The sequence below is a fragment of the Crocuta crocuta genome, unplaced genomic scaffold, assembly GCF_008692635.1.
Source record: "Crocuta crocuta isolate KB4526 unplaced genomic scaffold, BGI_CrCroc_1.0 scaffold352, whole genome shotgun sequence".
In the NCBI taxonomy this organism is placed as follows: domain Eukaryota; kingdom Metazoa; phylum Chordata; class Mammalia; order Carnivora; family Hyaenidae; genus Crocuta; species Crocuta crocuta.
The window spans coordinates 2,746,717-2,759,597 of NW_027532169.1; the positions used below are offsets into that span (position 1 = coordinate 2,746,717).

Consider the following 12,881-nt stretch of genomic DNA (forward strand, 5'->3'; position numbering starts at 1 on the left):
TTTAATAATCCCCAAGATTTCTCCCAGATTTGATGTTGGACAATGTATGATGACCAGAAGTCTTTAGGGAATGGTGATGATGGAAAGGCCCAGCACACTGTAGGGGGACAGTTCAGTGAGCCATGTGAGAGCACGTGAGCCATGTGAGAGCACGTAGCAAATCAGCTTGGCCACAAGCCACAGGACTCAGCCTGTGTCTACACCCTGGGTTTGCTCCTGCCCCTTTCTACTCCTCCATTTCTGCCTCCTGGCCCCGCGCTCACAGTCTAGCGTATGGTTCAGGTGACTTCTTTTCCAAGGGGCTGGAGGAAGAGTTCTAAGGGAAGGTGAGGGGCCAAAAAGGCTAGGAGCCGGTAGCCAGTGGCAGTGCCCTGGTCTCCACCAACCTGAACCTCTTATCCATAGTCTCTCTCTCTCTCTCTCCCACCCGATCCTCCCCAGCTCCCTGGAGTCATGGCTTCTTCAAAGCTACGAGAACCTGCGGATGAGGTTTTTGGTAAGTTCTGTTTGCTATAACTCTATCCAAGGCCACCGGCATTGGGGGGAGTCCCTCTGGGACTTCAGTGTGTTAGTGTGCGGGTGGCAGCACGAGTCTTTGTCATTACTACCTATGCCAGTTACAACAACAATAAGGGTCTTCATTTATGAAGCACCGCCTCATGCCAGGTAGTAGGCTAGCACCTCCATCTCCCAGGCTCTGGCTCATTTACTCCCCACAGTAATGCTAGGAAGTGTGCTCTTTGTTCAGACGGAGTGCTACATACAGACTTGCTTTAAAGATCCGATGGCAGCTTGGTGGCAGAGTTGGAACTGGGACTCCAGCCTGCCTGCCTGCTCTCAGTCACTGTGCCGCACACCTGTGTCCCCAGTGCAGGTGATACCCATTACCTCCACATCCCACAGGGACGGACCTCAGCCTGCAGGGTGTGCGTGGAAATCAAATATGTAGGACATACGGGCCCCTGTACCCCCAGGCCGGGCCCCCTCTTTACGCACCTGTACGATCCATCATATACCCCCTGCAGTCTTTCTTCTGTGTGGTTTGGAGAGAGACCCCACCCCGAGAGGGCCGGGTTCCCAGCATGCACTGGGGCGGCAAGGCTGTTTCCCAGCTGGATTTTGGCGGAGGAGAGTCAGTGGGAGGGACGTGGAGGCACGTGGAGGGAGAGGTAGAGACAGAAAAGGTCACCGGAAGCGCGTGGCCCATGTGCCGCGCTCAGGACTGTCACACTTGTGCGCACGGCCTCAGGGGACTCCCCGCTTCTCCTCTCCTGCCTTCTCATCTCTACCTGCCCTCCCCTGCTCACCCGATTCTCCCGTGTGGCCGTGCGCCCTGGCAATGCCAGGAACTCCTGGCTCCTGGCTCCTGGGAAACCGCTTTCCTGGCCTCCCCGGGGCCCGTGGAATGGGTGGTGTGCCTCCTGGACTCCTCCAGCCTCCAGCTGCATCTGCGCCTCAGACAGAGTCTCACCGTCTGCACCCAGGCCTTGCCCTTTCCTCACCCCCCCCAACCCCAACTCTGCTGGTTTTTCCTTCTCCCAGACCTGCTGAGGTAGCTGGCCGCCTTGCCGCCTTCCTGATGCGAAAAGGCAATTAAATATTCATGACTCCCCAGTGCCCTGGGCTGGGCTAGCTCCCTGCTGGGGAGAGACAGAGAGAGACAGAGAGACAGACACACAGAGACAGAGGGAGGCCAGGGAGCCAGATAGAGCAGGGACCAGAGGAGAGACAGACTCCACCTCGTCTTAAAATCACTTAAGCCCCTTAGAAGTGCCTTTGCCCCCTCCAAGGTAAGCTGCCTGCTGTCCTGCTGTGGCCCCGAGTCAGGAGCAAAGGGTCCTCCGCCCTGGCCCTGGGGTGGCTGGACACCAGCTGAGTGCTGGAGGGGTTGAGGAAGTTCAGCAGCAACCTGCCCAGGCCACCCAGAACAGCGAGAACACTAGTCTGGGAGCCAAGAGGCCTGTCCTTAACTCCTCCTGCACCTCTGGCCAAACCTTGCCTGTCCGAGGCCTCAGTTTCCCCACCTGTAAAATGAGAGGTTGGACTCACAAGGTGCACCCCCGTCTCTGCCTCCGAGGAGGTGCAGCAGGCTTGGTAGTTATGCACTGAGCCCCTGGAGCCAGACTCCCTGTCACCTTGGCCCCTCTCTTCATCAGCCACGTGCCTTCAGGCACATTAAGGCTGTGCCCTGGGGGAGTCTCTTCCTCCTAGGGTTGTGGGGAGTTCAAATGAGCTAGTAATTGTGAAGCACTTAGAACCGGTGCCCCACACAGTGAGGGCTCCGTAAGTATTAGCGATTCTTACTCTGTGGTTCAGTCTTTAATCCTTGCTGCTTGGAGATAAAGCTGGAGATTCTGTGTCAGGGAGCAGGGGACAGACGGCTCCCTCCCGAGGGGTAGTGTCAAGGCTGGGGTCCAAAGCAGCAGTCCTTTGATGGGACCTCTCCCCTCGCAGAGCCTCCACCACCGCCCCTGGACCACTGTGACAGTCTCCACGGGTCCACCCTCCCCTACATCCGGGCCAGTCCCCTCTCCTTGCAAGCTCCGCTGGCCCACGCCCTCCCTTCTCCTTGGAAAGTTCTTTCTTTCTTTTTTTTTTTTTAATTTTTAATGTTTTATTTATTTCTGAGAGATAGAGAGAGACAGCATGAGCAAGGGAGGGTCAGAGAGAGAGGGAGACACAGAATCTGAAACAGCCTCCAGGCTCTGATCTGGCTGTCAGCACAGAGCCCGACGCGGGGCTCGAACCCACGGACCGTGAGATCATGACCCGAGCCGAAGTCGGGCGCTTAACCGACTGAGCCACCCAGGCGTCCCTTGGAAAGTTCTTTCTTGTTCTCCTTCCATACAACCTTGGCTCTTTACCATCACCCAGACCTCAGCCTGGCTCCCTAACCTACACCCTCCAGCCCCTGCCTGTCTATTTCAGCCCTTCCACAAACGCCACCGAGTTCCTGTCACCAGGGGGATAGTACTGAACGAGCCAGACAGAGTCACTGCCCTCAAGGAGCGTGAGTTCTAGCGCCGGGGCACGCGGGGGACCCACGCTAAAGCACACACGACGACACAAGGAGTGCTCTGTAGCGGATTGAAGTGTGGATGTGACAGGTGCACACCAGCCTCTTCCAATATCTTGAATCCATCTCTGCCTGGCTCCGCACTGATCCCCGTAGTGTCACTTGGCTTTGATACATCAAACACCGACTGACCACCTCCTCTCCGCCGGGCCCTGTGCCAGCTCTCGTGGAACACAGTGGGCGGCGAAGGGCTTGGGCCTCTGCAGCGTGCAGCCTGCACGGGACAGTCACTTCCGGCCAGAGCATGGCACCAGACCTGTAGAGGGGTGGTGGTCCTGCGGGTCCGGCGGCATATGGACTCAAGGTGACAGCCAGACAAAGAAGGGGTGGAGCGGAGAGGGCTGCGGGAGCAGCACAAGCAGAGGCAGGTGGAGACAGGGATCCAGGTGTGGTCAGTAGGTCAGTACCGCTGTCACCAGCGCCACCAGCAGCTCGCGCTTGCTGGGCACCTAGCTGCAGGCATTCTGGCACGGCTTTCCATGGTGATCTTAGTTAATGTTCCCTGTGAGGCACATACTCCTGTTATGACCCCATTTTACTGATGAGGAAGCCAACATCTAAATGTAAGTAACTTGTGCAGAATCACCGAGCCAGCAACTGGCAGAACTGGATTCAGCCCCAGGAACCCGGCTCTTAACCGTGGTCCTTATACGAGCATGTTGTACAGAGGAGATGTGGGGAACACAGAAAGGGGGAGCTGGGACCCCTCCAGCCTTGTCTGGAGGCCTGAGGCGGATGGACTTTATGTTGTTGGCTTTGGGACCCACTCTTCCCAGAATTAGAAGCTGAGTGGTCAGTAAAGTCCTCAGTGATAGAAAGCATGTAAGCAAAGACCTGAAGGAGGTAAAGAAATGCCGAAACCCGTGGCAAGAGCCTTGCAGGAAAAACACAGAGGAAGTGCAAAGGCCCTGAGGTGCAGGTGAGGCTTATGTGAGGAAGAGCCAGGAGGCTGGGATGGCCAGGAGTGGAGGGAGCACAGGGGAGCGAAGTAGAAGCTCAGGGAGGTAAGGGGAGCGCAGACTGAGTCTGGAAAGCCACGGGGAGGAGTTGGCACGTCCTCTGCGTGACATAGGAATCCCCAGAGGGTTCTGAGCAGAGCGGTGACAAGGGCTGACATGTTTTATCAGGATCACTCTGGCCACTGCTGTGTTGCAAATAGACTGGAAATGGGAAAGGGAGGGACAAGGGAAGACCAGCTGGGAGGCTTCTGTAATCACTGAGGCGGGAGGTGACCTAGACCTAGACCAGGGAGGCTGTGCGTCCCCCTCCCCTCCCTGCCTTCCCATCCCCTCCCTGCCTCCCCTTCCCCTCTGCACACTCTCCCCTTCCTCCCCATGTGTTTGCACGTATGTGAGTGTGTGCACGCGCAGACACGTAGAAACAACATTTTCTGGCATGACTTGCACGGTGCGTCCACGTACTGTCACTCGGCCTCAGCAGTCATCCGCTCACGGCCACTCTTCCATCTCCGTGCCTTGAGGGCTCCACTCCTGTTCCCCCGGATTATTTTGAACCTAATCCAAAGCATCGTATCATCTCACCATCAATATTTCAGTACGTCTAGAGGTATTTTGAAAGCAGAGCTAACAGCTGAGGCCCAAGGGTGGCTTGGAGCTGTCTGAGTTGGGTGGCCAGGATGGACCCTGCGGCTGAGCTGAGGAGCAAAGGGGAAGCCAGTCTGAGGCAAGGTGGTGGGTTCGTTCTGGCAGATGATTGGAGGAGCCGGGGGCCTTCGACACGGCGAGGTCCCTGGTCGGTGCGGAGGTGTCCCGGGCTTTGGAATTCAGGGAGGGGGTCAGGGATGACCCAGTAGGTGGTAGTTAAGTCGGGCCAGCAACTGGGGTGGCTTAGGGGAGCAGCAAAGCAGGGCAGGCAGGAGCGATGGGATGGGGGACCCTGAGATCGTGGGGTGGGGTGGAGTGGGGAAGAAAGGTCTTAACCCATTCTGAGATCTGGGGAGGGACATCTTCCGCCTCGAGATCCCAGCCCCAAGCCTGGGGATGCAGCAGCGAGGGCCTCATTCCCGGCTGGAGCAAATGGGGAGGAAAACTAGGAGCAGCTGGGTCTTTGCACGATCCATTTGGTTTGCCTAGTTCTTCTTCCACTTCATCATCCAGNTCCGGGTCAAGCTATGAGCCTTCTCAGCAGTGCTATGTCTGAGGACCAACCCCGAGCACGGCACAGCCAGCCAGTGTCCCGGCAGGGCCAGTCTCTGGAGCCAGACTAGTCGGGCCCAGATCCCGGACCATAGCTAGCTGGTGGCTTCGGCCAAGAACTTGACCCCTCTGAGCCTTAGTTTGCTTAGCTGTAAAATGTGCCTATTAGTTGCCCCTAGCTCACTGGGCTGTTTTGAGTAGATGAGGTGATGTACGAACATTCTGGCACATAGTAGGTGCTTCTTTTTTTTTTTTTTTAAATATTTTTATTTATTTCTAGGAGAGAGAGAGAGACAGCGTGAGCAGGGGAGGGTCAGAGAGAGAGGGAGACACAAACTCTGAAATAGGCTCCAGGCTCTGAGCTGGCTGTCAGCACAGAGCCCGACGCGGGGCTCAAACCCACGAACTGCGAGATCATGACTTAAGCGAAAGTCTGACGCTTAACCGACTAAGCCACCCAGCCGCCCCAGTAGGTGCTTCTTAAATGGTGGCTGTGGTCACTGTGATCTGTCCAGCCTCATCCCCAGCCCTCCTCTGCACAAAGCTACCCCGCATGTACCAAGGAGGTGCGCCCAGCTCGCTTCCCTGCTTCCCAGCAGTGCATACAGCAGCTTGCCAACCTCCTCTCTTGAAAACTCCCACCTGGGGGCGCCTGGGTGGCTTAGTCGGTTGAGTGTCCGACTTCGGCTCAGGTCATGATCTCGGTTCCTGGGTTCGAGCCCTGCGTCAGGCTCTGTGCTGACAGCCAGCTCAGAGAACCTGAAGCCTGTTTCAGGTTCTATATTTCCCTCTCCCTGACCCTCCCCTGCTCACGCTGTCTCTCTCTCTCTCAGAAAATAAATTTTTAAAAATTAAAAAAAAGAAAAAGAAAACTCCCACCCGGACCTTAGACCAGCCTTGGTGCTTCCTCCCCTGACCCATCCGCACAGGACCACCCCGTCCTCCTTGGTGCCTGTGAGCGGCTGCTGTATTTAGGTGCTGACATGTCTGGCTTGCTCAGAGACCACAAGGGACCCCATTCTCCATCTCCATCCCGTGACCCGGCGCCGTGGTGACGGTCTGGGGTGTGAGGGCAGGCGGCGGCCTGGCCTCTGGGCTTGCTATCCTCACGGTCTGCTCTCTGCCCCCTTCACCTGGTTCACAGACCTGGACTTGGCGGTGCCAGAGACCGTCAGACTGGACAGCAGTTTACACAAGGCCCGAGCCCAGCTCCTGGCCAAGGGCCGGAGACACCGGCCCTCCCGCTCCAGGCTTCGGGACAGCGCCAGCTCTGCAGAGGACGGCGAAGGCTCTGATGGGCCCGGAGGCAAGGTTGGGGCAACCCTCCCAGTCACACGAACCCGACCNAGAAACCACACTCCCAGGCTCCTGACATCTTAACGCCAACAAGAAACTACCTGCATTCCCTTCCGGCTCATGTCAGATTTCACCCAAGGTGTCATCATTCTCATCTTACATGTGAGGCAACTGGGGCTCTGAGAGGTTCAGTCACAAATTCACGCAGTTAGGAAGTGAGGAAAGTGGGGTTCAACCCCAGCCTACATGACTCAAGGCCCCCCATCTCCCACCTTTCACGGCCCAGCCCCCCACCCCCGGGGGCCGAGGACACCCTTCCAAGGTCCCCGAAGGAGCCAAGAGCCCGGGCTCCTCGCTTCAGAGGCTCCCTTGCAGTTTAAGGGGTGAAACCAATTCCCAGGCCCTGGGGGGAGAGGGGAGGAGGGTTGGCAGTGAGCGGCTGCCCTTCCCCCAGGTGACGGACGGCTGCGGGAGCCCCCTGCACCGGCTGCGCTCGCCTTTGCACTCGGGCCCCGGGTCCCCCGGGGGGGGCTCCTTCTGCCTGGAGCCTCCGGGGTTGCGGCGCAGCCTGGACGAAGACGAGCCGCCGCCCTCGCCGCTCACACGCTACCGGCCCCTGCACAACGCCGCCTCGCACGAGGGCCTGGCCGCCGCCTCCTGCTCGCCGCCGCGCTCCGCGCCCTCCTCCGACAGCTCGCCCAGCTTCGTGCGCCGCCACCCGCGCGCAGAGCCGCACAGCGAAGGTGAGCGGGGTCGGCGCGGCGCCCCCTGCTGGCCTGCGCCGGGACTGCAGCGGCCCCTGCTGGTCCCTGGGCCGCTGCACCTGCCCCCCANCGCCCAGGGAAGGAAACAGATGCAGTCTTTTCCCACGCGAGGCTTGCCGTTTCAGGGAGAGACAATCTAATAATTCCTGATTGCTTAAGGGCGAAGCGATCAAATCACCCCTTAATTAAATGTATAGTTACAAGTTGTAATAAGTGCTATGGGAGCAACGTGCACGGTGGCCGGAGGGCGCATAGCAGGGTGAAAGGACCTAGTTGGGAGCCTCCTGTAAGGCTTCTCTGAGGAAGTGACTTGGGAGCCAAGATGGGAAGGCTGGTTGGAAGTTTGTCAGGATTGGGGAGACTGCGGGGCTCAGTCTGTTAAGCTTCCGACTTCAGTCAGGGCATGATCTCATGGGTCATGGGTTCAAGCCCCGCATCAGCCTCTGTGCTGACAGCTCAGAGCCTGGAGCCTGCTTCGGATTCTGTGTCTCCCTCTCTCTCTCTCTGCCCTTCCCCCTTTGTGCCCTGACTCTCTCAAAAATAAACATTAAAAAATGAAAAAAAAAAATAACCCAAAGAAGTGGTCAGGATAAGATGAACAGTAAAGAGTAGCAGTCCCTACTCTTTCATGGTTTATATAAGGCTTTTGTAAATGTTCCTTGAAAGAGGCAGGTGTTCTTATAGATCCCACAAAATAGGTGTTATTGTAGATCAGGTGTTACTCTTCCTATATTTGAGCTAAAGGAAGCTCAGAGATGTAAAGGGATTTGTCCCAAGTCACACAGCTAGTGAAGGGCACCAGAGCCAAGTTACCTGATTCTAAGGCAAAAGAGTTTCTCCCACCTCACACCAGCAGCCCAAGGAGGCAGGTAAGTGACCACACAGGCTATTCCCTTCCCTCCCTTCTGCAAAAGATGACAGCCGGGATGCCAGCCCACCCGAGCCCGCCAGCCCCACCATCGGCCTGGATAAGAAGACGCGTCGAAAGTTCCTGGACCTGGGGTGAGTGGAGAAGGGGCCAGAAGCAAAGGCTAGGAGCTTTTGGGCACAGGCTAGCACAGTGGGCAGCACTGCCTCACTCCCCCCTGCCCTCCCCACAGGGTCACCTTACGTCGAGCATCCACTAGCAAGAGCCGGAAGGACAAGGGCAGCAACCGCTTGTCCATGGGCAGCAGGTATGCGGTACCCGGAGCCCCTCAGCCACGGCTTCCGCCTGCGGTTCCCCATGGGCCCGGCCCTCACCTTGGTGCCCACAGCCACGCAGGGTGCTCTCTCCACAGGGAGTCAGTGGAGGGGTCCGGTGGCAGGTCAGGGGGCTCCCCGTTCCTGCCCTTCTCCTGGTTCACGGACAGCGGCAAAGGCTCGGCGTCCTCTGGGAGCACCACCTCCCCCGCCTGCTCTCCTAAACATGAGGGCTTCAGCCCTAAGAAGTCAGCTTCTCAGGTGAGTCAATGCATGGCCTTTCTGCACCCCCTCCCCCTCCCCCCCGCCGCCGTGCAGGCCCCAGACTCAGGTGGCATTCCCAGAGTCCATCTGTCTGTCCCCAGAGCCATTCAGTGATTCCTTAGTTCATCCGTTCTCGTTCTCTGAGTTCATTCCTTCCCTCGTTCACTCATTCATATTCTGAGTTTCATTCACGGAATTCAGTGTGTGCGTCCCTGAACGCTAGGCCTCCCCTGGCATTCGCGCTCACTCTCCTGCCGGCTCCACGCCCGGTCTTCGGAGCTGGGCCACCTGTGTGGTGCGCTGGGGCCTGGGGGAAAGAGAGATAAAAGGGACGCAGACTAGCCAGTGCCAGCGAGAAGTGAGACCAGGGCCGGGGCGGGGCAATAGTGTCTGCTTGTGCTCACGCTGCTCTCTGCGGTTTACGAGGCTCCAGGTGTGCGCTTTTGCTTTGCTCTCCCAAAGCGCAGGCACCTACCCCGGTTGTAGAGATGAAGGAAGGAAGGCCAAGAGAGAAGGACTTGCGATGTGGGTCGCTTCCCAGGCTCCAAGCCTGTTCTGTGGTTGTGCCTTATGTGCTATTAGAGCCGAGGAGATCAGAAAGCTGGGAGTCCGGGGGGGGGAGGGGAAGGAAGAGTTCCTTCGGACCCGGCACTTCCTTATCCCCTCTTCCCCTATAGGGACTCCCTCCATCTCTTCCTTCCCTTGTGCTGAGCCCTGGGAGAACATAGTGAACAGACAGCCCAGGGCCTCAGAGAGCTTATGGTCTCTACTCAGGCACTTACCAGCCAGGGCGCCGGGGGCTGTGGTGGGGAGGCACGAAGGAGGACCCCTGACATCTCCTGGGGGAATCCTGGTTGGCTGCCTGTAGGAAGTGGTCTGAGACCTCCTCCATTCCTGCTAACTGTTCCGCCTCAGTTCTAGCCCCACGTGCTCCCAGAAGCCTTACACCCTGATGCCTCCCACAAGCCACCATGTCATACGTGCCCGTCTGGCTCCTGGCTCGTGCACAGGAGGCACTGAGCAAGTCCAGGTGCCCCGTCCCCAGCTCCAGCTCTGTCCAGTCGGGGCAGTGGGTTGGGGGGACTCCCTTGGGCTCGCAGGTGAGCTCTCCTCAGCGGCACGCACCCCTCTCCTGTCTAGGAATCCACCCTGAGCGATGACTCCACGCCCCCCAGCGGCAGCCCCAAGATCCCAAGCGGTCCCCGGCAGGAGACTAAGTGCTCCTATCCCTACCACACGCTATCCCAGTCTTCGGATGAGGTGAGCCAGCCCTGACCTCTGGGCACCGGGTGTGCAGGCCACAGGCCAGGCCTTGCCCGCCCCCCTCAACATCCTTGGTCTCTACCCCAGTTCCTGGATGAGCCGCTCCCCACTGTCCACCACTGGACCAGTCAGCAGGTGAGCCAGTGGCTGCACAGCCTCAACCTGGAGCAGTACGCCGCCGAGTTCGAGGCGCGGCAGGTGGATGGGCCCCAGCTCCTGCAGCTGGATGGCAGCAAACTGAAGGTGAGTCAGAGGAGCTGAGCCGTGCCCCCAGCCAGAGCCCGAGGCAGCCTTCTGGGACCGGGACCCCTTCACCCTGATCTTTCACTTCCTGTGTGGCTACTGCCCTGACCTCTGACCTCTGGGCAAGGTCCGTGGCCTAATCTAGCATGGGTCCCCAGTCTGACTTGAAACTCAAGGCCAGGCTTTCAGTTTGACTTTCAAGTTCCATCCCATGTCTCCAGATTGACCTTGACCTCCAGGCCCATCATCTCACGTGACTCTTGATTTTGAGTCTCCTGGGGTCATAAACCAGGCCGCTCTCGGATCACCTTGCCTGATTCTCAGCCTTGGCACGTGCTGGTAGTCAGGGAGGTCGGGGGGGCACCTCAGATCTCCGTGCTGGGAGATTTCTGGCCTGTTCCCCACCCTCTGCTGCACCGCTTGGGGAAGGGGTGGTGAGGAGGGTCCCCAGGGAGTCTCTGAGTGGGGAGGGACCTCGGCTGCTGACTAGCTGTGTGACCTTGGGCAAGTCACTCGCTCTCTTGGGCCCCGGAGGTGCTGGGCGGGGTCATGCCATGGCTGAAATCCTGAGTGGCGGAATGGGGGCTGAGGATTGCCAGGGGTAGGGGCAGGGGCTAAGGGTCTGGAATGATCCGCCACCCGCATCTTTTCTTACCGCCCACCTTCCGAACTCTTGCCCTGCGGGTTCTGCTCCGCGTGCACATCTGGGAGGTGGAGGGCTTGCAGAGCTTACATCTGGGGCACAGAGAACCTGGGGCTCGGGTCGGCCAGGGCCCAGGGTGGCTCTGGGGCTCCTTCCCTCACCCTTGATTCCTCCCCAGAGCCTGGGGCTCAGCAACTCACATGACCGGGCGCTGGTGAAGCGCAAGGTGAAGGAGCTGGCGGCGGCCGCTGAAAAGGAGCGCAAAGCCCAGGAGAAGGCGGCGCGGCAGCGGGAGAAACTCCGGCGCAGGGAGCAGGAGACCAAGAAGAGCTAGGGGAGGGCAGGGGGCAGGCGCCGGCACCCAGGCGCTGGTGGCCGCCTGGCTCGGTGGGCACAGGCCTCAGTGAGGAGGCGGGGCCCGCGGGCCAAGCTTGGGCTGGCCTGGCCCCGCCCCGCACGCTCAGGGGGGTGCGTGCCCTCTCTCACCCTGTCACTCGGTCTGGACCCAGATTCCCCCAGAAAGGGAGACCCCAGGAGAGGGCCCAGTAATAAATCCAATTTTAAGGACTTGTTTGGCACAGAGTCCCTAGGTGAGCTGGCAGGTTATGGGCAGAGGGCAGACAGGTGGGGGCCGAACAAGTCTGGGAGACCTGAGGCCACCTGGGTCCGCCTGACCCTCCACCCTCGGGCCACGGCGGTGCTGGCCGGCCGTGAGCTAGGACACCTGCCCGCCCGCCTGCCTTCTAGAGGCCCTGAGACGGAGCCAGGGTCCCGGGCCTTGGAGAGGTAGGAGGCATCTCAGCAGGAGTCAGGGGGTAGAGTTGCCCCTCTCCAGCTCTCCGAGGTGGCAGTGTGCTGGGACAGCTCTGTGCTCCCCAGGGAGGCCGGGCGGCACCGCAGCAAGTTGCATTCAGGGTAGCCCCTCAGTCTGCACGCCTCAACGGGGAGAGCAGAGAAAGCGGCGTGGTCTTTTCGAGGCCTTCGGGGGCGGGCAGGGAGGATAAAAGCTTCTCCTTCCCCTTCCCTGTCCTGTGGGTCCCAGTGGCTAGAGGACATCCGAACTGATCTGTCCCTCCGGGGCCCATTCAAGGCCTGCTCTTTGACCTGCTCTCGAACACAGGGCACACTTCTGTTGCTCCCGCAGAGGACGCCTGAGGTCTCTCTGGGGACAGAGCAAACGTGGGAGCTGGGAGGGTGACAGAATACCCCCACCAGTGCCTAGGTGGTACTGAACGGGGTGAATCCTCCCCGCTAGCCAGGTAGAGAGGCACAATCTGGGCACTTCCCCATGAGCCGTGGGAAGGGCTCATCGGCCCTCCCGCATCTGCTTTGGTTCCTGCCTGGGCCTCCGTGGGTTCCAGAACTGGCCGGCAGTTCTGGCTCCCTGGGTCACAAGGAGGGGTGGGGCCGGGCCCATGGGTAGGGGTGGGATCCATCCCAGCAGTGCAGGGATGACATCCATCTGTCCTTAGAAGGCGGGGCTCTCAGATGCAGCACTGGCCAGCAGCTAGCCCAGCTTCTGGAGGAGCGGCCAGTTACCGGTGGGGCCGGGGGGGGCCTCTGATTAGGAGTCCCCCTCTGCCGCCGCCTGCCTGGAGTGGTGGACAGGACCCAGTGCATGCCGACCCCCCTCATTCCTGCTCGGGGCCCTCTGGCCTCGAGGCCGCCCATGCTACAGCTGGGGTGCTGTCCCTGGGACTCAACCCTCGGCTCCTCTCTGCTGTCTGTGCAGGGAAAGGGGCTTCAGAGGGAGACAGAGATCCGGGGGCACTGGCACCACGTGCGCCTGTTGGAGGGGCTGGCGGGGAGGCTGGAAGGCACCCAGGGCCTTTGAAGCTATCAGGAGCTATATGGGTGCCCACCTGCATGTGAAGGGGGGGGTGGGACTCAATTTATTTCAATAAACACTTATGATGTGCCAGTGACCTTTGTCTGCCCCCACTGGGGAGTTGGGCCGGGTCGGGAGGCAGTGCTGGGCCCCAGGGGACGGCGGG

At 59.5% G+C, this 12,881-nt stretch overlaps 1 protein-coding gene across 1 annotated transcript; it reads left to right on the forward strand.

The window, feature by feature from the left end:
• The first annotated feature begins 445 nt into the window (after nucleotides 1-445).
• Nucleotides 446-12,805, forward strand: SAMD14 (sterile alpha motif domain containing 14). The gene is made up of 9 exons (XM_077776785.1): nucleotides 446-496; nucleotides 6,377-6,543; nucleotides 6,983-7,271; nucleotides 8,207-8,294; nucleotides 8,393-8,467; nucleotides 8,573-8,735; nucleotides 9,879-9,998; nucleotides 10,089-10,244; nucleotides 11,066-12,805. Exons 1-9 carry the CDS (start codon nucleotides 454-456, stop codon nucleotides 11,219-11,221), a joined length of 1,257 nt encoding a protein of 418 aa, XP_077632911.1. The 5' UTR covers nucleotides 446-453; the 3' UTR covers nucleotides 11,222-12,805.
• The last annotated feature ends 76 nt before the right edge of the window (nucleotides 12,806-12,881 follow it).

Excerpts from the sequence above, each read along its gene's own strand:
- SAMD14 (XM_077776785.1), top strand. The coding sequence starts at position 454 with ATGGCTTCTTCAAAGCTACGAGAACCTGCGGATGAGGTTTTTG. Across the intron at positions 7,272-8,206 it reads CGCAGAGCCGCACAGCGAAG|ATGACAGCCGGGATGCCAGC; the intron begins GTGAGCGGGGTC and ends CTTCTGCAAAAG. Across the intron at positions 8,736-9,878 it reads CTAAGAAGTCAGCTTCTCAG|GAATCCACCCTGAGCGATGA; the intron begins GTGAGTCAATGC and ends TCTCCTGTCTAG.